At 39.8% G+C, this 24,162-nt stretch overlaps 1 protein-coding gene across 1 annotated transcript in view; it reads left to right on the top strand.

The window, feature by feature from the left end:
* grin2aa (glutamate receptor, ionotropic, N-methyl D-aspartate 2A, a) overlaps positions 1-24,162 on the top strand; it is a 295,359-nt gene that overhangs the window by 139,789 nt on the left and 131,408 nt on the right. Inside the window, exon 4 of the mRNA XM_059978631.1 lies at positions 18,729-18,843. Within this exon, the coding sequence (XP_059834614.1) occupies positions 18,729-18,843 (115 nt within the window). The remainder of the gene's footprint in view (positions 1-18,728; positions 18,844-24,162) is intronic.

The following is a 24,162-nucleotide window of genomic DNA, read 5'->3' as shown; positions in this document are numbered from 1 at the left end:
ATAGGGAGAACATAACTACAACTATGAAGATCTCTGCTGTACCTAGTGACCCTGTGATCTCTGTCTTGGAGGCTGATGTCAGGCTGTCTTTAAGGAGGGTGAACCCTCGCATGTGGCAAGCCCCGATGTAGTATCTAGTAAGGCTCTGAAAACTAGTGCCAACTAACTGGTGGGAGTACTCAAGGACACTTTCAACTCCTCATTGCTACAGCTGTAAGTTCCCACTTCAAAAAGGCAATAATTATACAAGTGTCTAAGAAGAGCAGTGTGAGCTGCCTTAACGACTATCAGCCAGTAGCACTCACAGTGATGAAATGCTTTGAGGGGTTGTTTATGGCTAGATTGAATTCCTGCCTCAGCAAGGACCTGGCCCCACTGTAATTTGCCTATTGCCACAATAGGTCTATGGCAGATACAATCTCAATGGCTCTTCAAATTGCCTTAGATCACCTGGACAATACAAACACCTTTGTCGGGATGCTGTTTGTTGACTATAGCTCAGCATCTATCACCATTATTCCCACTGCCCTGATCGATAAGCTACAGAACCTGGGCTTCTGTACCTCCCTCTGCAACTGGATCCTCGACTTCCTAACTGGAAGACCACAGTCTGTGCAGATTGGTGATAATATCTCCTCCTCACTGATGGAAACTCTGGCGCACCTCAGGAGTGTGTGCCTAGCCCACTGCTCTACTCCTTCTATACCCGTGACCGTCTGGCTAGGTATAGCTCAAATATCATCTACAAATTTGCTAATGATACAAACATTGTTGTTAGAATCCCAGAACGAGTTGAGAGGGCATACAGGAATGAGATATACCAGCTAGTTGAGTGGTGTTGCAACAACACCATTGTACTCAATGTCAATAAGACGAAAGAGCTAGTTATGGATTTCAGGAAGGGTAAGATGAAGGAGCATGAACCGATCCTCACTGAGGGATCAGAAGCGGAGAGAGTGAGCAGTTTTAAGTTTCTGGGTGTCAAGATCTCTGAGGATCTAACTTCTTTATAGTCAACATATCGACTATAAAGAAGGGATGACAGCAAAAATATTTCATGAGGAATTTGAGGAGATTTGGTTTGTCACCTAAAACACTTGGAATCTTACATAGGTGTATGTGGAGAGCATTCTGACAGGCTGCATCACTGTCTGGCATAGGGGTGGGGAGGGTGTTGGCTACTGCACAGGGCCGAAAGTTGTAAAATTAGTCAGCTCCATCTTTGATACTGGCCTCCGTAGTATTCTGAGGACGTGGTTTCCTCAGAAAGGTGACGTTGATTATTAAGGATCTCCATCACCCAGGGCATGCCCTCTTCTCATTGTTACCTTCAGGAAGGAGGTACAGAAGTCCCAAATGCACACAATGAGTGACTCTGGAACAGATTCCTTCCCTCTTCCACGTGATTCTTAACTAGACATTGAACTCATGAACACTACCTCACTCCTTTAAAATCTGCATTACTTCTGTTTTTGCACTATTTTTGATCTACTTAACACACTCTCTCTCTCTCTCTCTCTCTCTCTCTTTTTTCTTGGGCTTCCAGCCAGGTATAAGTATTGATTTTAACTGATGTTTCGATGACAAGCTCTGCCATCTTCATCAGGGATAATGCTTGGGCATGTCTAGTCCGGTGGTATTTATACCCCTAATGTTCTTCCCTCCTGATTGGCTAGTTCTCATCCAATCTCACCTTGTTTACAATTGAATTCCAGTTCTTACTTAAAGTGAGAACTTTGTCTTTGTTAAAAGTCTTTTCCTCCTGCTTTGTTTCAATGGGTTCCTTTATCAGGCGGTCCCAAAAGCCACTGGCGCAGCACAGTAGTTTTGTGTCAATCCTATGGCCATTGCGAGTGCAGTGTTCTGCTACTGCTGGTTTCCTCAGGTAACCCAAACAGATACACCTCCCGTGCTCCTTAATGCATGTTTCCACCATGCATCCTGTCTAGCTGATATACGCTGCTCTGCATTCATAGTGAATCCTGTAAACACCAGCTGTCCTGAGTCCCAGGTCATCTTTGACCTGCATAAGCTGTATCTTGAGCTGCCTTATAGGTTTGTGGTAGGTATTAATCTGATATTTCTTCAGGATCCTGGCAATCCTCTAGAAATCGTGGAAATAGAGCAAACGCATCAATAGTAATTGATTTAATTTTTTTTTCAATATTATCATGTATTGCATTGTACTGCTGTTGCTCGGTTAACAAAGTGCACAACACAGGTGACAATAAGTCTGATTCGGATTCTATACCCTTAAAGGGCCAGGAACTGGAGACCACCTGGCCCCTCAAGCCTACACCAGTATTGAGAATGATAATTTGCCCATTGCATTCAATTCAAAAATCCTCAAAAAATATATCTACTTCCTCTTCATCTACCCCAAATAATCCAGCCTCCACAATCGTAAAGGGTAAAGAATTCAGGAGCACAAACTGCTAAAAAAAAATGCCTTTTTCTTAAATGTAAGATGCAAATAACTGGATGGAATATATTGAATGTTTCAATACTATTCTTCATTCAGTTCTATTTCTTTAATGTTTAGTAAGATTAGACCAAAGCAGCGTTAATAACATAATACATATTGTCACAAAAATTAAATATTTAGTGAGTCATCCTTTTCAGCAGGTGTCCCACAGAGGAACAGAATATTTTTATTTCTTTTAAGTACTGTACCTGGGCTTTAATGGCAAACTGGTACTGCAGTTAATTGTGAATAAATCCCAAAAGTTCTGAAAATATTCAGCAATGCAGGCGTCATCTCTGGAAAGAAACAGAGTTTATGTTTTAGGTCAAAAACCATCCCCATTTTGATTAGAGCAATTTTTTTAAATTTTTTTTTACCCCAGAATCTTTGTTTAAATACACTCATTCCACTGATTGGGAAGGGGTCCACTTAGAATACCTCTTAAGGCATCTCATCTAGCTTCAAATAGGCAAATGTCCACTAATGGATTCCAGAAAACAGCACAGAGTTGCACTGAGAGAGTCATTTGTCTCAAAGGGCACAAAAACTACTCCAGGTAGTTGGAATTGTTACTTTTTGGAAGGGAGAATGTCATTAGAATAGTATAAATCCTCAGAGGACACGTGTACCAAAGCTTTCAATTTGTTCTTTCATAAATTATTGATGATATCAGTTATTAACATCTCATCAATATAAATTGCTTTGAAATTACTTCCTTTCCAATCCTGGTGTAATCCCAAAGGTTTAGAGTACTGTGTATGGGAGGAAAGGGGGAATAGGCTTCTTTTGCTGTTGCTGTTCTGTTGCTTGTTGTATTTTGTTTTGTTATGTTCTGTGTTGTTCTGCTGTGCATTGTGGGAATGCTAGGATGGCACCAGAATGTGTGGCAACACTTTCAGATGCTTTGGGTCTGCTGGTTGCTGATGCAAATGACACATTTCACTGTATGTTTTTTTAAAATAAAATAGATGTTTATTTAAAATTCACTACAATAATTCAACTTAGTACTTCATAAAACAACCACAATATATATCAATTACTTTCATTGCTTTTGTAAGTTAGCCTGGATTGGTAACATCAACCTTACCATACATTCTACTTTGCTTCAGTTAGTCTTGGTGGAGCTAATCTGAGAATTGGCTTCCCAGTAGCCAGCCATTCCCTAGTCTTATCATTTGTAATCTGCCATGTCTAAGGCTCAGCTATGAGTGTTGACAGTGTGGGTTTAACGTGGGAAGAGATCTCACCGTATAAAATCACTGTACATCTTGATCTACATGTGATAAATAAACTTGAGTCTTGAATCTTGAAATTTTGACTATTTATTTCCCTCTATAGATGCTGCCTGACTTGCTGAGCTTCTCCAGTATTTTGTGTGTGCTGTTCAGGTTTCCAGAAGAGCTTTGTCTTCCCTTTAGGCAAGAAAATCTGCAGATTCCGGATGTCTAATCAACACACAAAAAGATGGAGGAACTCAGCAGGCCAGGCAGCATCCATGGAAAAGAGTAAACAGCTGATGTCGCAGGCCAAGACCATTCATCTGGTCTCCATCCATTTTGTGGTGTAGCAGGACTAATTCTTCCATTTAGTCCTGCTCCACCAGAAGTGGGAGGACCTAGGTCCAGTTCCAATAACCTCTCACCTTTGACTTGACAAGCCTAGTTACAATTTTGATAATCTTTTGATTTGATAATCTGCTGTAATTTCTCCTCATCCGACAACCATCATTCTTGTAAAAATATTTGATTATGTTAAAACTGCTAATTAAATGCATGTTGTTGTTTATAGTTAAAAGTTAAGTCAACTTTTTCACATTCACTGTATTTTTAGAAATTTGACGTACTTTTGACTTGCTCTCAGCAGTTTGATCTTGCCTCATCCAGGACCTAGAAATGTTCTCAATAATTAAGTTTCAATCTGCTGCATAATTCAGCAGTCTCTCTGGACTTTAACACTAGCCTAATGTAGTTAGTGCCCTTCAGCATCTTTGACACATACGTTTCCTCGTTGTGGTGAACACGTGTGCCAAGCAAGTGTCAAGTTCACAGCGTGCAGCAAATGCATTTGTGTGTCCGATGCAGTTACAAGGTCCCAATGTGAAATTGCATGACTCACATTGTCACTTTGCATTATTGCTGCTATCATTCTGAGTATAAATACCTCTCCTTTTTACAAGTATAGCTGAGCAGAGGGTTCTTTCTTCTTGCAGTGGAACTATTGGCAGATGCCTTGTTGGCAGCGACAGGCTGGCATCACAATTTCATAGTAAGGCATCTGGAAGAAACCATCACCTTAGCCAGCAAAGCATAATGATATTGGCTGATACAAGAGTGGGAACGTATTAGGACATAATATATGGAGTAGGAGAATCTGATTTAGGATTTTGGTAGCAGTATCCATAACTCCCAGTACTATGTGAATTTTCTCAATATCAATCTGTTTATCTCACTATCTTTTCCAACCTAATTATTTCTCCTCCATCGCTCACAATTTGTGATTGTTTCTCCATTCTTTTGGAGAGCTGAATCCTCCTCCTCCTCTACCCCTTCCCTTGTGCCCCTCTCCACTTTGTCACTTTGTAATTTCATCTGCAACAAAACACACAAAATGCTGGAGGAACTCAGCAAGCCAAAGAAAGGTCCAAAATTCAAAGTAAACTTATCATCGAAGTATGCATATGTCACCATATATCAGCCTGAGATTCATTTTACCTGCAGGCATTCACAGTAGAAAAACGATACAATAGAATCAGTGAAAAATTAAACACAAACAAAGCTGGGCAAACAGCTAGTATGCAAAGGAAGATAAATGGTGCAAATACAAGGAAAGAAAAATAATAAAAAAGTAAAAAATATTGAGAACATGAATTGTACTGACCCTGAAAGTGAGTCCTTTGTTGTGGAATCAGTTCGGTGTTGAGGTGAGTGAAGTTATCCACACTGGTTCAGGAGCCTGATGGTTGCAAGGTAGTAAGTATTTCTGAACCTGCTGATATGGGACTTAAGGCTCCTGTACCTCCATCTCGATGGCAGCAGTGAGAAAAAGCATGCCCTGGTTGGCAGGGGTCCTTGATGATGGATGCTGCTCTCTTGTGACAGGGCTCCTTGTAGATGTGCCTAACCCTAGAGGTGGAGAGGGTTTTTCTTGTGATGGACTGATGGACAGATGATAATGCCAAGGAACTTAAAGTTACTGACCCCTTCCACCTCCAGGACTGGCTCATGAACCCCCAGTTCATGAACCTCCTGTAGTCAATAATCAGCTCTTGGGTTTTGCTGACCTTGAGTGGCAGATTGTTGTTATGACACAATTGAGCCAGATCTTCAATGTCCTTCTTATATGCCAAATTGCCGCTACCTTTGATTCAGCCAACAATAGTGGCGTTATCAGCAGACGTAAGTTTAGCATTGGAGCTGTACTTAGCCTCACAATAATAAGTGTAAAGTCAGGCAGCATCCATGGAGGGGAATAAAGAGCCGGCTTTTCATCATCATTGTGTTTATGATTGATTGTCATCTACCTCTTGGTGGAAGAAAGGAGATTAGCCAGGAGTGTGTCAGAGTAATCAACTCTCGAGAAAACAAAGACGGGGTGAGGGTCTCGGTAGCTTATTAAATGGGTTGGAGGTAGAGTTGATGATGTTACAGAAATGGACAAACTTATTGAGAGCAGGAGTGCATGGCCCCAAGCTAATCTTAAGGTCAAATGTAGAGTGAAGATTGTCAGGGTGTGACCAAATCAGTGGCTAAGGCAGGGAGCAAGATTGTGATGGGAATGCTCTTTTCAGTATATAGATGGGAGGAATCTTCACAATTTAACATGGTGCCAAAGAGGCTAAACTACTATACCGTTCCTGAAATTCTTCTGATGTTATGTCAGACAACTGAGCTGAGATTGTCTCAGCTTGCTCCTGCCCCACCAAAATAATTTCTGCGTACCTCAACACTGTTTTATCCCCCCTTGTTCAATCCCTTCCCACCTATGTTCATGATACTTTTTACACTTTGAAGTTTTTTCAATGATTTTAAGTTCCCTGGCCCCCACCGCCTTATTTTCACCATGGATGTCCTGTCCCTATATACCTCCATCCCCCACCAGGAAGGTCTCAAAGCTCTTTGCTTCTTTTTGAATTCCAGACCTAACCAGTTCCCCTCTACCACCACTCTCCTCCATCCAGCAGAATTAGTCTTTACTCTCAATAATTTCCCCTTTGGCTCCTCCCACTTCCTCCAAACCAAAGGTGTAGCCATGGCACCCATATGGGTCCCAGCTATGCCTGACTTTTTGTTGGCTTTGTGGAACAGTCCATGTTCCAAGCCTATACCGGTATCTGTCCCCCACTTTTCCTTTGCTACATCAACGACTGCATTGGCGCTGCCTTCCATGCATACTGAGCTGGTTGACTTCATTAACTTTGCCTCCAACTTTCACCCTGCCCTCAAATTTACCTGGTCCATTTCCGACACCTCCCTCCCCTTTCTTGATCTTTCTGTCTCCATCTCTGGAGACGGCTTATCTACTGATATCTACTATAAGCCTACAGATTCTCACAGCTACCTGGACTATTCCTCTTCCCACCCTGTCTCTTACAAAAATGTCATCCCCTTCTTGCAATTCCTCCATCTCCGCCACATCTGCTCTCAGGATGAGGCTTTTCATTTGGGATGTAAGAGATGTCTTCCTTTTTTAAAGAAAGGGGCTTCCCTTCTTCCACCATCAACTCTGCTCTCAAAAGCATCTTTCCCATTTCCTGCACATCTGCCCTCATCCCATTCGCCCAACACCCCACTTGGGATAGGGTTCCCTTTGTCCTCACTTACCACCCCATCAGCTGTCGGGTCCAAAGTATAATTCTCCGTAACTTCTGCCACCTCCAACGGGATCCCACTACCAAGCACATCTTTCCCTCCCCCCTCTTTCTGCTTTCCACAGGGATCACTCCCTACGCGGTTCCCTTGTCCACTCGTCCCCCCATCCCTTCCCACTGATCTCCCTCCTGGCACTTATCCTTGTAAGCAGAACAAGTGCTACACCTGCTCTTACACTTCCTCCCTCACCACCATTCAGGGCCCCAGACAGTCTTTCCAGGTGAGGCGACAATTCACCTGTGAGTCAGCTGGTGTGGTATACTGCGTCCGGTGCTCCCAGTGTGGCCTTTTATATATTGGTGAGACCTGACGCAGACTGGGAGACCGTTTCACTGAACACCTACACTCTGTCCGCCAGAGAAAGCAGGATCTCCCAGTGGCCATGCATTTTAATTCCACGTCCCATTCCCATTCTGATATGTCTATCCATGGCCTCCTCTATTGTCAAAATGAATCCAAACTCAGGTTGGAGGAACAACACCTTATATACCGTCTGGGTAGCCTCCAACCTGATGGCATGAACATTGACTTCTCTAACTTCTGTTAATGCCCCTCCTCCCCCTCTTACCCCATCCCTGATATCTTAGCTTTTTTCTCCCCTCTTTTTTTTTCCTCCCTCTCTACCCATCACTCTGCCTGTTCTCCATCTCCCTCTGGTGCTCCCCTCCCACTTTCTTTCTCCCTAGGCCTCCCGTCCCATGATCCTTTCCCTTCTCCAGCTCTGTATCCCTTTTACTGATCAACTTTCCAGCTCTTAGCTTCATCCCTCCCCCCCGCCTTCTCCTATAATTTCAGAATTCCCCCTCCCCTTCCCATTTTCAAATCTCTTACTATCTTTTCTTTTGCTTTGTCCTGATGAACATCGATTGTACTTCTTCCCATGGATGCGGCCTGGCCTGCGGTGTTCCACCAGCATTTTGTGTGTGATCTGAGAGAAGGATACTTCCAATAAAATGGTGCAATTAACATTTTTCAGTTTACACATTTCCCAGAAGATGCACTTATCAGAGTTACCAGGTTTTGGATGTTGGGGGATCATCTGTCTAGCTCCAGAAAGGCGGCTATCAAAGATTCCATGGGAATATTTGAAGAAGGGCATAGTTGATCTTCTGATATTCTAGTTAATAATTATCACTCAACAATAGATTTATATATATTCGTTGCAAGGTCTCTTTTTGAGTCCAAATTGGCAATAGTAATTCCCTTCTTTACAACAGTAATTATTTTAAAGTACTTGAAATAAAAGAACACGCTGAAAATATTTTGCAGTTCTGACAGTATATGTGTAGAGAGAATTGGACTATGGTTTAGATTCATTCCCCATTCCCTTTTCTCCCTCTCACCTTATCACCTTATTTGCCCTGTCACTTCCATTCTGGTGGTCCACCCCTTCCTTTTTTACCATGGCCTCTCCTATCAGATTCCCCCTTCTCTAACCCTTTATCTCTTTCTCTAATCGACTTTCCAGCTCTTTACTTCAACCCTCCCCCTCCCAATTTCACCTATCACCTACTACCTTCTACTTCTTCCTCCCCACCTGCCACCATCTTACTCTAACCTCTCATCTTTTCTTCCCCAGTCCTGATGAAGGGTCTCGTCCCAAAACGTCAATGATTTACTCTTATCTATAGATGCTACCTGGCCTGCTGAGTTCCTCCAGCATTTTCTAGCATCTGCAGCTTTTCTCTTGTCTACATTTTGGATTGGTGAGGTCATTGATCTGAAACATTCATATTTTGTCTGTGAGGATGCTGCCTGGCCTTTTGAGTATTTTCAGCATTTTTAGTTTATTTTTGAAATTTTAGAAATGAAATATTTCTAGTTGTTTTCTAACTTATTAATTTCAGATTTTAAGTATGAGATCAACTAAGAAGCACATTAGGGCACCCTGAAGATGAGAAAGGAGCAACGAAAATTTTGGGATGTACATATTCCATACCTTATTTCAGGAAAGCTGAGAGAAGGCCTGTTTATGTAATTTAATTTAGAGATACAAGGTAACAAGCCCTTCCAGTTCAAAGAACCTGTGCTGCCCAATTGCACACATGACCAATTACCCGACTAACCCGTAGGTCTTTGGAATACGGGAGTAAACTGGAACACCCAGAGGAAAGAGCAAGTATAAACTCTTTACAGACAGCAGCGGGGATTGAACCCATGTTGCTTGTGCTTTAACTAACCATTACGCTACTGTGCCACCCAAGTTTATTAATGACCCTTATCCCTCTGCGCTCAGTTAGTAACCCAGTGAATTCAGATCTACTCTTTAATTCCCCCATTAGCACTTCTGAGAGAATATCTTACTGCTTTATTTTTCTCTGAATTTGCAGCATGCTTGCAAAGACTCTTTTGCATCTTTTATACCTCTTAAGTATGAGTATTTCAGTCCCTGTACTCATCTGAGTGAATTTCTTCGACATTCTTCCAGCGTGAATCTCAAAGTTCAAAGTAAATTTATTATCAAAGTACGTATATGTAATCATATACTACCCTGAAATTGATTTTCTTGCAAGCATTTACAGTAGAACAAAGAAATACAATAGAATCAATGAAAACCTACACATACAGACTTGACAAGCAACCAGTATGCAAAAGAAGACAAAGGGTTCAAATACTAAATAAATGATCAAATAAATAATACAGAAATAAATAATAATAAGCTATAGAGTCCTTGAAAGTCAATCCATAGGTGGTGGAATCAGTTCAGTGTTGAGGTTGTCCACACTGATTCAGGAGCCCGATTGTTGAAGGGTGATAACTGTCCCTGAACCTGAACTTTCCACGAATCACAACACCACCCCCAGCTCCACAGCACCCCACTCATTCTATTTCTCCTCCGTTTCTCAGTATTTCTGGTCCTGCTTCACTACTGTCTTTGATAAGTTCCATCCTCACCTCCCTGTCACCTCACTTCATTCACATATCCTGAGTGTCATCCTTAAACCTTTATAGTACAGCAGTCTTGTCTCACATTTTGCTCTATGTGGCTAGCACTTGCAGTCAAGATGGGGCTAACAACCAACGATTCCTCAGGCGACGTCCTTCAGATAGCAAATCTCTCCAATTATTTCACTTGTTCTACGCCTTCTGTTTGTTCTTTTTGCCTTGTTTGTGTTACGGAGACGGCTGGAGCCTGTGACGTGCAGCTTGGAACTCGATCGAAGCTTCAGTGTGTCCATTGTGTCTGGAGAGTGGCCTCACGGAGATCAGAGACAGGGGGCCAAAAAAGACCGAAAACACAAGCTCACTCATGGAAAAGACCAGAGGCGAGGTGCTGAGTCCCGAGCGACTCCATCTTGAAGTGGCGAGCAAACCTCAGATCAGCAGCGTTCAAACCCTGGTCAGTGGATACATCTTATGGAAGGACTGCGTTTGTGCGCTGCTCTCCTCACATGCAGATGAAGAGATGTTTCTGATTTTCTGAGATTTATGTGATTGTTGGACTGTACTTTATATTGGTTTTCTTCAGTTTGCCGGTATTTTCCTTCTTGTGGACGATCAGCGAGTGGGTGATCTGTTAATTTTTTGTGTGTGAGCGGGTGGTTGGTGTACCGTCACTGTTCTTTTCTGCAAATTGAGGGGTCAGGGATTGTTATTGTTCTTTTCTGTGACTGAGGGTATCAGTGATTTTTATTGTGGCCGTTCTTTTGCTGCTGGGGAAGGGGATTTTGGGGTCAGCGCGTTTCGTTTCTTTTCTTTTTCATGCCGGGGGAGTTGATGTCTTATTTCATCAACACCCATGGTCTTTCTATGTTTCATGGCTATCTGGAGAAGACAAATATGAGAGTTATATTGTTCACGTGTACTTTGGCAATAAAATGAACCTTTGACCCTTTTAGATTTATCTTATTGCCTTACTATCAATTTGAGACTCTGTTTAAGTTTACATGTGGTCAGCAGCATTTGAGGATATTAAATCTTTATTTACCCTGCAGGTTCTGCATGATTTATTTAAAGCTGTTATATTTTTCTTTTACAGTTTGACAGCATCTTCCCATAAATTATCGTAAACTCATTTAATTCCTCCCAGAAAAGTCATTTGTTTGCTCAATATGTATCCTGTTGTATGACGTGGATGATCATGGTCCTTCCATCACCACAATTGTTCTTGAGGAATTCTTCTACAGAAGTGGTTTGCCATTGCCTTCTTCTGGGCACTGTCATTACAAGACGGGTGGCTCCAGCCATTATCAATACCCTTTAGAGATTGTCTGCCTGGTGTCAGTCGTCGCATAACCAGCACTTGTGATATGCACCGGCTGCTCACATGACTGTCCACCACCTGCTCCCATGGTTTCATGTGACCCTGACCCAGGGAGGTAAGCGGGTGCTACACTTTGCTTAAGGGTGGCCTAGAGGAGCGAAAGAGCGCCTTACATCTCTTTTGGTAGGGACGTATTTCCACCCTGCCACCCTACCTGGAAAAGTACCACTCCCAAAAGTCAGAAAATATAATTTGTTTGGTAGCTAATCTATCAATCTGTAGAAGCTTATCCTGGAAAGGAAAAGTAAGCCAAATGCTAGAAATCTGAAATAAAATAGGGATGAAACGCTGGCTTATCTTTCTCCACAGATCTGTTGAGTAATTTTGCCATTCACTAAGTTATTTTTCAGAATGTTGCATTGAAGCAAAATTTATAGAGAAGGTATTCTTTGTTTATAAGCCTAGATATGACTAACAATAAAAAGTTATTTTCTAAATGATATATTCTGTGTCAAAATGGTTGTTGTGATGCGTCTAGTGAGCTAGTGTAGGTGGGTGGAGCTTGTCACTCTCACTTTCAGCTTCCACCGCTGGCTAGCAGTCTTATGAAAAGGAGAGCTGCATGTGTAAGTCTGTCCTTGCCAGTACACAGCCCCTCCAGCAGCAAGCCTCAAGTAGTGCATCCTCACCGGTGACACACACCGGTGTGCCTTGTGGGCAGCCTCTGGAGAGACGAAGGCTATGGGAGTAAACCCAGACAGCAAATCCATAGTGGAGCCCCTAAGGCAGCTCGACATCATTGAACATCCTTCCGAAAGCTCCTGCAGCCAAGCTGGTGCCAAACATTTTGCTTCATAAGCTTCCCTTTGGACTACAATGGTAAGGGTGAGAAGGTGAGCTTGATGACTGGGCATCTCAGGATCTCCATACCTTCCCCCCAGGCTTGAGGTGATGATCATCACCCATTGTCCTTCGAGACAGACGGATGCCAACCACCACATTGTTCTAAGTTTAATGATTGCTTCACTTTGTGAAAGAAATGAACTCAATCTGTAACCGTGGTCATAAGTTTTAATAATAAAGTACAATATATATAACATAATATATTTATTTTTATTTATTATAATATATTCATTTTTAAAATTAGGCACTTTTGGGTTTCTTGCTTTGCGACTGCTTGCAAACAAGCAGATCTCAAGGTTATACTCTTTGATAATAAATGTACTTTGATTACTTTGAACATAGATGTGAGTTGTCAACGATGTTATCAATGCAAGTCAAGCCTGTCTTAGGCACCATAGCTTTCTTTTTCTATGTACATTTGTGTGTGTATATATATAAGCAGTTCAGCCATGGCTATTGAGAAATTAAAAACAGTATTAGTTCAAAGAAACATGATTGTAAAATTGCAAGAGTAACAGAGACCAGAGGATCAAATAAACTGCAAAATTCAGCAAGAGGAAGGAAAATAACAATAGAGGAAAGGTAAAATATGAGAGCAGATGAGCAAAACACACATAAGCTTCTTTATTATTGCAGACTGAGATAATAGAAAATCTATTGGGAGATAAGAAAATGGCAGAGTAATAAGACAAATATTCAGAAAAGAAGGCACATTGTTCTACCTTGTTCTACCTCAATGAATTCTGTAATGAATTGATTTTCACTGTATCTCGGTACAAGTGACTATAATAAACTAATTCCAATTCCAGATACTGGAGAACTACATACTTTGGAGAAAGAAAAAGTGCTTTGTCAAAATTAATTGGTAATAAATCAGCAGGATATGAAGACTGCATCTTACAGTTTTGAAGGAGGTGGCTGTGGAGACAGGCTGTCATTTCTAACCTATCATTTCTGATCATAAAGCAACAAATGTAAACCCTGTTTTTAAGAAAGGAGGAGGAGAGATAACAGAGACCACAGAAAAATCAACGATATCAGTAGGATCATTTCACATGGATTTATGGAAAAGTTACAATTCTAGACAATTTCATTCCATGTGTTTTAAACAGCAGACGAAATGAGATGTTGATGAGCTGTATCTGGATTTTCAGGAGGTCTATGGTAAAAATGATTAAACTAACTTAAAATGGCTAGCAGAAGGTAGAATGTGTCCTGAGGCAGAAAACAAATATTAAACTAATTTAAAATGGCAAGCAGAGGGTATAATGTGTCCTGAGCCCTGACGAAGGATCTTGGCCTGAATTGTCGACAGTTTATCCATTTCCATAGCTGCTGCCTGGCCAGCTGAGTTCCTCCAGCTTTGGATTTCCAGCCCTGCAGAATCTTCTGTGTAGAGGGTATGATATATTGCTGCGAATTGTTAATTAGTTAATGGACTGAAATCAAGGAGTAGGAATAAATGGTTAATTTGAGGGTTTGGAGGCTGAAATTGGCAAGATGTCACAAGGATCACTTCAAATTCTTAGCTATATCAAAGATTTACTTAAGCAGATCAAAAGTCAGTTGGTTGTGTAGGCTGTGAGAAGGATGCAGAAGATGCTTCAGGGAGATCTGAATTACCTACAGTATATAAATGGACAAGGAGTTGGCAGAAAGGATATAATGTGGAAATATCTTTGGGAGATAAATAGAAAAGCTGATTTTTTAAAGTGGTGAGAGTTTGAAAAATGTGTGTTTCAGGTCCACCAAGGTGTCCTTGAAAATAACTCTCCGAAAATTAACAGCAAATCAATTAGTAAGTCAAAAGTTCAAAGGTCGAAATAAACTAACTATCAAAGTACATATATGTCACCATATACAACCCTGAGATTCATTTTCTTGTGGGGATACTCAATTAAGACCAAAATAGAATAATAATCAATGAAAGACTGCACCGCCTTGGGCGTCAAACCAATGTGAAAAAGACAATAAACTGTGCAAATACAAAAAGAAAGATATAATAATAATGAATAAATAAGCAATAAATATTGAGAACATGAGATGAAGAGTCGTTGAAAGTGAGTCCACAGGTTGTGGGAACATTTCAATGATGGGGTGAGTGAAGTTGAGTTGAGTTGTTCCCGAACCTGGTGGTGTGAATCCTGAAGCTCCTGTACCTTTTGCCTGATAGCAGCAGCGAGAAGCTGTTTGGGTGGTGGGTCCCTGATGATGGATGCTGTTTTCCTGTGACAATAATCCATATAGATGTTCTTGAAGGTGGGGAGGGCTTTACCCATTATGCACTGGGCTGTATCCACAACTGCTTGAGAAATTTTCCATTCACGGGCATTGGTGTTTGCATTCCAGCCTGTGACGCAGCCAGTTAATTTGCTCTCCACCACACGTATCTAGAAGTTTTACAAAGTTTTAGATGTCATGCCAAATGTTCACAAACTCCTGAAGGAGTAAAGGTGCTGCCGTGCTTTCTTCACAATTGCAATTAAGTTTTAGGGCCCAGGACAGGTCCCCTGAAATGATAGTACTGAGGAATTTAAATGATACATTGAAGTGTATGCATGATGATTTGGATGCAAGAATAGAAAAACTTCCCTTTGTTTATTTGGATGCTTAGTGAGACTAGTCATGGAATGTTGTATGCAGGACTGACCATCTCTACTTAAGGAAAGAAATCCTTGCGATAGGAGGTGAACAGTGATTGCTGGGATTGAGGCTCCACTGCATGAAAGGAAATTAAGTGAGCTACACTCTCTTGATTGTTGAACGATTGGATTTGAGTTTAGTAAAAGGGACAAGTGCCTTGACAAGATGAGTGAACAGTCAATGTTTCTCCTGGAGAAATCATTCAGGATATCAACCAGCAATTTCTTTGTCCAGCTGGTAGCAATCTGCAATTTCTTACACAATGCAGCTATGAACATTGAATTGTTGAGTATATTTAAGGAAGAGGTTGAAAACTTTTTAGATGTTATTAAAAGATATGGCATTAGTGCAAGCAATTGGAACTGAGATAAAATATTAACCTTGATCTTTCTATATGTCAGAACAAACTTTAAAGTCTGCAGCGGTCTCTTGAAAACAAACCAATATTGCTGAGAAGCTGAGTATGGGAATTGACACTGTATGATGTGCTTCCAAATAAATGAGCTCCAAATTGAAAAAAGTACGTCAGTCCTTTATTACTAACAAGCAAAGACGAGCGATCTTATAGCGATAAGAGACTAACAAAACTAAATTAGCGATATAACCAACCAATATTACTAGTGTTCAAGTTAGAATAATTAAGTGAGTGGCAAACAAAAAATAACCCCCGTCTCACTCCCTCTCAACTCAACAAATCTAACTAACTAGGTAAAGGCGGAAACTATAAAAGTATACTGATTTGCTTCTCGCACCCCTCGACCCACATGACAAATTACCGAGATGCATAATAAATGCGCAACACAATGTAGACGGAGAATAGGTACATGGCTCCTACAGGGTCAAATGCCGGCTTCTGTGTCTACAATGTTCCCATAAGACATTTGACACTGCTGTTACATTTTCCGACGTCCATCCTATGGAAGTTAATCCGATAGAGTGCTCACTTGTTATTTATAGAAATCAGCGGATATTTATTTTTGATTTAAATGGTCATCAACCAGATGGCAACAGCTGAGCACTCGGTTTGCCTCTGTAGTGACGATGGACTCACCCCACTGGTTCGGTCTCTTCTCACCTATTGTCATCAGGGCTTGGCGTTGAAGTGACAACTCCAGATAAGCAGCATTTCCAGATTGTGTTCGAGCCAGGCATTTTTTGATATTGGGAACATCAGCCTGTAATGTTAATTCAGTTCCCTACCAGATTCCTACCTGGACCTGCTGAGTATTCACAACATTTTCTGTTTTTATATGAATAAAAACAGATAGCTTGTTCACCATCAGAGAAAAGTTTGGGCACCTGCTGTGCACAAATTAGCTGCTGAATTTCTTTATATTGTAAAAGTAAGTCCACCTTCAGATCGTAAACTAAAATAGCTTGGGACGTCGTGAGCTTGCTATATGACTGCAAATTTATTAATCTCATTGACGGTTGTAAGATTCTGAGAGGGTTTGACATGGTGGAAGTTAAGAAGTTGGGAGGAATTGAGCAGCATATTCTCAGGATAGTGGGATTGTTTGTAGGAATTCTTCTTCACCAGAAGGAGCTGTTGGTACTCAGTTTCTGATTATTTCAAGATGGACACTGACCAAATTGGCAATTTGATGGGTTATAGAAATTAGTTGGGAATTAGCTGCTGAAAACATCACCAGAGTCTCTTTCCCTTCTCCCCCAATTCAGATCATATATCAGAAGCACTGCATATGCAGTATTTCCAGCGTCGTCAAATTCCCCTCCCATACTTCCCACAATCCCCTTGTGGAAGGTACCACAGCATAAGAACCAGATCTGTCAGGGTCGGTAACAGATACTTCCCCCAGGCAGTGAGATTTTTTAATAGCCTTCTCTCATCCGGAATACATGTACATCCTGTCTGAATGCCCTGAGGCCTCCACCCCATTCCCAACACCCCAACCAACAGACACATTCTAATCCTGCTCTGGTCATTTTTCCATTTTTTATTGCAGCTGTTTCACATACCTGTACCACAGCTTGTTTTATTACAATAGTGCCAACAGCATTATACTGTCTTACATAAACATGCTCCTCACATTTTATGTCAACTTGTTAATCTTCAGGCTACAGTATGCCACTCTGGGACTTGTGTAAATAATATTTCTGTGCTGCGTCGTAACTATGTGTGCTGTGCGTGACCATATGTACTGTGTTTTGCATCTTGGCCCCAGAGAAACAATGTTTTGTTTAGCTGTATACATGTGAATAATTGAATAACAATAAGCTTCAACATGAACTTGAACTTGAAAGTGAAGTTGAGATGGAAGATTGCCCTCTTTAATCTTGAATGGGGCTGCCCAAAACATAAAGGATGCTAAGAGAAAGAATAAAAGATGCTTACATGGGTGCTGAAATCCATGTGGATTTGGTTGAAGAATTGTGACAACTGTTTCTAAGATTTGTGTAATGGAGTGATAATATTTCCTTACCCTTTCATTTATAGCAACTTGACTTTAATAGATAAATGCCCTATGAAATGGTGATTTCTATCATTACCTGAACCACAAGTATAACAAACAATTCAAACTATGAAAATTCCAAGTATGATCATCCAAATTGTGTTTATTTCCTCAAATCCCCTGGAGACAACAAGGAACACTTACAAATTGAATGTTTCTACAGATGTGTAAAATCTTTCAGCTGTTTGAACAAAGGTATCTGAGAATTGCAGGAGCAATTCCTGAATATCCATATCAGACGAAACTTCTTTATTACAAATTCCTGTCAGAATGTGTTTTTTTTTTGCAGAAAGAAACTACATCATTTGTCACTGTAAACTTTATCTGATGCTCTTGTGAAATAATATTGCCATTTATATGGGTTTATCATAATTAGCTTTGATTCTACAACAAATTCACTTTTCTTCTGTTTATTTTTTTCTTTGAAATACAATGTTACATTTCAGTGCATTGTAAAAGAGCCAGAAATTACATAATCACATTAATATTACTAAGAAAGGATCACAAACATCTGTTCCAAACTTGTAAATAATGTTTAATTACGCATTAGACCATTGCGATAAAAAATGAACTGCTTTTATAAAAGAAGAATATTTTTCACCAGGAATAAAGAATGATGATAAAACTCTCAATTCAATATAATTATTTATGTGTGGGTTTGAAATTAAACTCATTATATAACAAATATATAAATACAGTACTGATAACATCATCTGATATGATGCATTATTATGTGTTGAATGATGCACTCAAAAATATCCCTGGTTTATGATCCTAGCTAGGATTATGTTCAAAGATTTCCTGTTGGTGACAAAATTGTGAAGTCAGTGGAAGAGTATCTCATACTTTATTTATTATACTTTATTTATAACCTGGATGAAGCATTAGGAATTAATTCAAGTGTCATGTAGAATTATATTATCACTTCTTACTGGTGTATAACCATATAGTAGCATCATTAGGAAAAGTAATGCACATAAAATGCTGGAGGAACTCAGCAGGTCAGGCAGCATCTATAGAAATGAATCTATGAAAAATATCTATTTCAGATAGTTCAGATGTTCCATCCTAAACTACAAAAGATAGTTCCAATTTATTAGCATATTTTATTATTCAAACCTTTGAATGATGACAGACAGATTAGGATTAACTGTTTTCTATTCACCCCTCAGGTTTATGATGAATGTATCCTGGAATGGCAGAGATCTCTCCTTCACTCGGGATGGGTATCAGTCCAACCCAAAGCTAGTGGTGATAGTATTGAACAAAGAGCGTACCTGGGAAAAGGTAAGTTTCGCACCTTGTTTCATTTCGATTTGGGAGACAGGATGTCCCATTTCTGTTTCAGGGTCATCCAATTTGACTTTCAACATGTTTCATGTAAGCAACCATATTTCAATATCAGTGAAATGTTCCACTTTTCATATGCTTTCCTGAATATGTGGTGTTTGGATTCTCCACAGTATTATGATTATTACTCAATAACAGGACAAATTGGAAAGTTGGCTTTCATTTTCCCTCTTCTTCTTGTTACTATCAAAGTTCTTTCTGAAAGGCAGCATTCTCCCACTCCAAACCACTCTCTGTGACTAACTGCACACTCGAGTGGAAAGAACCATAGCTCTTCAAGTGAGATGCCATAAAACACTTGCTTCTTCAATGTTAAATAAGGATAATTGTCTGTTCCAATGGCACTGTAGGGTGTGTTTAATATTCAAAAATATTTTATTGAGCACAGAACATAGACCAGTACTGCACAGTACAGGCAAATTGGCCCTCATGTTGTGCTGACCTTTTAACCCACTCAAGATCAATCTAACTCTTCCCTCCCACATAGCCCTCCATTTTTTACTAAACACTAAGTACTTTATTGCAACAATTTTATTTCTTCAAATTATGAACTTGTAATAAATATTTTATTAGAACTATGTTCTTATGCATTAATGGAATATGCACATTTTTCTCAGAGACAAGTGCTTCATTGCTGGAGTCAATGTGTTCCGCACATATCCACTACCAAGATGGCTCAAACATACCTTTAATATTATGTATATTGTAATATATTGTATGTGTGCTCAATGGGTTCTTAATTTCTAATGAAGTATATTGCAGAGATAGAGGGTTATACATTTGACACATGAAGTGCTCAAACATGCTTGTATATTCAGGGCCCTTCATTGACTGATAATTCTTACAAAATGATTGCAATTTAAAGATTAGCTCATCACAAGACAAACTCCTTAAAGGGGTAACCATAAACTAACAATCTTTGTTCTCAACCAATATTAAGCAGTCCGCACTTTACTCACTATCTGTAAGAATAAGAACATCTAAACCAGTTTTGCATAATTCCAAACTTAGCCGGGTCCTTGCTTTCTGCATGTTTGGTAATCTACATAAAGATGTCAGCTTTACTTGTGTATAAGTTGTAGTTTCATCAGATATTGTTGGAGTTACATTCATCTTGGACCTCAGCAATATAAATACTGCCTCCACTTGAACAATATTGAACCTACTTCAGAAAAAAATGTAAATTTTTATTCCACTTTGCTATTCTGTTGAGATCCACTATTATTAAGTGGAGGACATATACTTCACAGGATTTCTCTCAAACCTGCATGATATTTTCTAGGCCAGTATATCACTACTATTTGTTCATAATCCCTTCTTTTCATCTCCATTCTGTGGAGAGATCTTCATACGTGAAGTCTGATGTATATGGAACTTGCAACTTGTCTCATATTGTTTTTGGTCTTTTTATTGACTGTCCTTCAAGTTTCCTTCCAAACCAGGTTGGATGAAACTTCACAGGGCTTTGATTCTTCTATTCATTAATATTTCAACAATAGTATATCCTGTTGTAGACTGTTCATTTGTCCTACAGATTAGGAGAAATGCTGCAAGTCTATGTTACATAGTGAAATTTGAATGACATTCCATAACCCATATCTCCTATTGCTGTGCAAACTAACCTTTCTGCTTTCCCATCGATAAGAAATAAAGGACTGCTTTATTCTAACACACACAAGTTGCTGAGGAAATCTGGAAATCTGGATTTGGTGGAATGGACTTGCGCTTGAAGTTCATAAGTTATGATTGTAACATATTGTACATCAGTAGGCAAGACATCCTACATTGTTGATTATGTCTATTCAATAAATAGTTTATTTAGCCACTGCCTTCATAGTTATTATACCTTTCAAAGTATCTTCTCCATTATTTTCCTCAGTGATTTTTTATGATGGCTTTTGCCCAGGATAGGGGAGTTCAAAGCTAGAAGTCATAGGTTTAAGGTGAGAGGGGAAAGATTTAAAGGTGACCCAAGGGGCCAGTTTTTCACTCAGAGGGTGGTGTGTGTATGTAAGGAGTTGGCAAAGGAAGTAGCAGAGGAGGTACAATTGCATATTTTTAAAGATCTTTAGAGGGACAGGAAAAGTTTAAAGTTCAAAGTATTTTTTATCAAAGTACATATATGTCACCATATACAACCCTGAGATTCACTTTCTGTGGGCATGCTCAATAAATCCAAAATAGAATATTGGATTTAGTGCACATTTAGAGGTATACGTGCAATACACAGGCAAATGGGACTATCTCAGGTATGGATGAGATACTTGGCATGGATGAGTTGGGCTGTGAAACTCTATGAGTCTGTCATAATTCTGTGTCCCCCACTTTTGACAGCTGTGGTTGATGGACAGTTTATCGTGTTTGCGATGAAATACTTACCTGTGTTCATTCAGACCCAAGTCTGAATCTGCGTACTCACTTAATATGATTTCAGACACTTCCTCAGAACAGGGTCTTTCTTGATTCTAGTTAGTTCTGCAGATGAGATGAGGAAATGATTTCCAACCACTGGTAGAGTATATGTTTTTATTTTCTCCCTTGTACAGCTTCTTCATTGAGTATTCCTGTATTATTTCAAAATAAACCAAAATGTTTTTTTTGCTGAATGGCAATGTTCAGATATGATGTGAAATTCCAGTTAATAACCAAAATTCAAGAATAAATAACAATCAAGAGTAATCATAGCAATAAATGAATAAAAGCTTTTTTTTAATACATCTCTTCTATGACTGTTGCAGTGTAGAAAGTACAGTGGCCAATTTGCCCATAAGAAGCTCTGATGATAATAACATGGCAGTGACTGAATAATTTATACCTGTACCAATCAAATTATGAATGATAAATCCTTCATCAGGAAAAAATCTCATCTCCTTGTATTTTCAAAATTATTATCATATGTATTATAAATACATGACAAGGTAGATGGACCTCATTCTGATACACAGGATATCCAACAGCATAGCAAACTTTATGTGGGTCTTGAACCTACCATCTCACCGTGGCACTGATATGGAAATGATTGATGACTTTCCAGAACTAAATTGAAAAGAACACTATCTCAGAGTAATTGTTCATATTTATGACCTTTGCAATGTTTTCTTCAAAACATATAGAAATATTGTTGTTATAATTGTCTGCTTTCTGCTTTCAGAATAAGCCAGTAAAATATCTTTTCTCCCAAAGCCAAGGGAAAGCAGTAACTATTTTTGTCAGTGATCACTTTGAAATATTTATAGAGCTACTTTTTGTTGAAAGCTTTTATGAAGTTCTGTATTTGGAACACAATTACTACAGGAGTCTGACGGCTTTCTCTATAGAATGCAGTCATTTTTGACATGCAAATTCTTTCACTTGGTAAATGTAGGTACAGTATAGAAACATCATTGCTATAGAATTGTGGAAAATTTTCAAAGAAAATGGTTGAACCTACTATGGGAAAGGATATTCTGTATTGGGAGTTGTGCAATGAATCAGATTTGATTAGGAAGCTTAAGGTAAAGGAACTCTTAGGAACCAATGATCATAATATGATAGACTTCACCTTGCAATTTGAGAGGGAGAAGCTAAAGTGTATTAGTGTTACAGTGGAGTAAAGGGAATTATAGAGGCATGAGAGGGGAGCTGGCCCAAGCTGGTTAGAAGCAGACACTTGCAGGAATGATGGCAGAAGTTTCTGGAAGAAATTCGGAAGGCATAGGATAGATACATCCCAAAGAAGATGAGGTATTCTAAAGGCAGGTTGATGCAACCATGGATGACAAGGGAAGTCAGATGCAGCATAAAAGTAAAAGAGAGTGTATATAATAATGCAAAAATTAATAGGAAGTTAGAGGATTGGGAAACTTTTACTTCAGAAAGCAACTGAAAACCCATAAGGAAGGAAAAGATGAAATATGAAGGTAAGCAAGCCAATAATATCAGAGAGATATATTTAGAGATATATGAAGAGTAAAAGACAACTAAGAGAGTATATTCAACCACTAGAAAATGATGCTGGAGAGGTAATAATGGAAGTCACGGAAGTGGTGGCGAACATGGCGGACAAACAAAATATGCATTTTGCATCCATCTTTACTGTGGAACTTCATGCTGGAAGTTCAGAAGTGTTGGGGCAGAAGTGAGTGCAGTTGCTGTTATCAGGGAGGAGGTGTTTGGGAAACTGAAAGGTCTGAAGGTAGATAAATCACCTGGACCAGATGGACTGCACTTCAGGGTTTTGAAAGAGGTGGCTGAAGAGATTAAGGAGGCAATAGCAATGATCTTTTAAGAATCACTTGATTGTGGGATGGTTCTGGAGGAGTGGAAAATTGCAAATATCACTTCACTCTTCAAGAGGGAAGGGAGGCAGGAGAAAGGAAATTATAGGCTAGTTAGCCTGACCTCAGTGGTTGGGAGGATGTTGGAGTCAATTGTTAAGGATGTGATTTCAGAGTACTTCGAGGCACGTGATAAAATTGGCCAAGTCAGCATGGTTTCTTTCAGGGAAATTCTTGCCTGACAAATCTGTTGGAATTCTTTGAGGAAATAACAAGCAGGATAAACAAAGGAGAATCAGTAGATGTACTTGGATTTCAGAAGGCTTTTGACAAGGTACCGTAAATTCCGGACTATAAGCCGCTACTTTTTTCCCACGCTTTGAACACTGCGGCAACACTGCGACCTATGCTACGGTGCCGCTAATGCATGTTTTTTTTTCATGCCGCCAAAAACATTTCGCCTCGTAACAGTAGACCAATAAAATTGATGAGTAGTTCACAGAGGTCCAATGAAATTGCACGATAAATCAAGCGCACTTTCACAATTAAATTATTGTAAATCAGTCATTTGTACTCACCCTCATCAACATGGAAAACACTCGAAGAAAAGCATATGATGCAGCTTTTAAGTTAAAGGCGATCAATCTGGCGGTTGAAGAAGGAAATCGAGCTGCTGCACATAATCTTGGCATAAATGAATCGATGTTGAGACGGTGGAGACGCCAGCGTGAAGAACTGAGTCAATGCAAAAAGACGACAAAAGCTTTCAGAGGTAATCATAGCAGATGGCCCGAACTTGAAAACTTTCTTGAAGACTGGGTTAACACACAGAGAGCAGGCGGCCGCGGTGTTTCCACCGTGCAGATCAGACTGAAGGCTAAAGCAATCGCCACCAAAATGAAAATCGAAGATTTTAGAGGTGGGCCATCGTGGTGTTTTAGACTTATGAGACGGAAAGGCCTGTACGTCAGGGTACGCACGACTCTGTGTCAGCAGCTCC

Source organism: Hypanus sabinus, chromosome 9 (genome assembly GCF_030144855.1).
Source record: "Hypanus sabinus isolate sHypSab1 chromosome 9, sHypSab1.hap1, whole genome shotgun sequence".
Taxonomy (NCBI): domain Eukaryota; kingdom Metazoa; phylum Chordata; class Chondrichthyes; order Myliobatiformes; family Dasyatidae; genus Hypanus; species Hypanus sabinus.
This window is presented reverse-complemented; position numbering and strand designations above follow the sequence as displayed.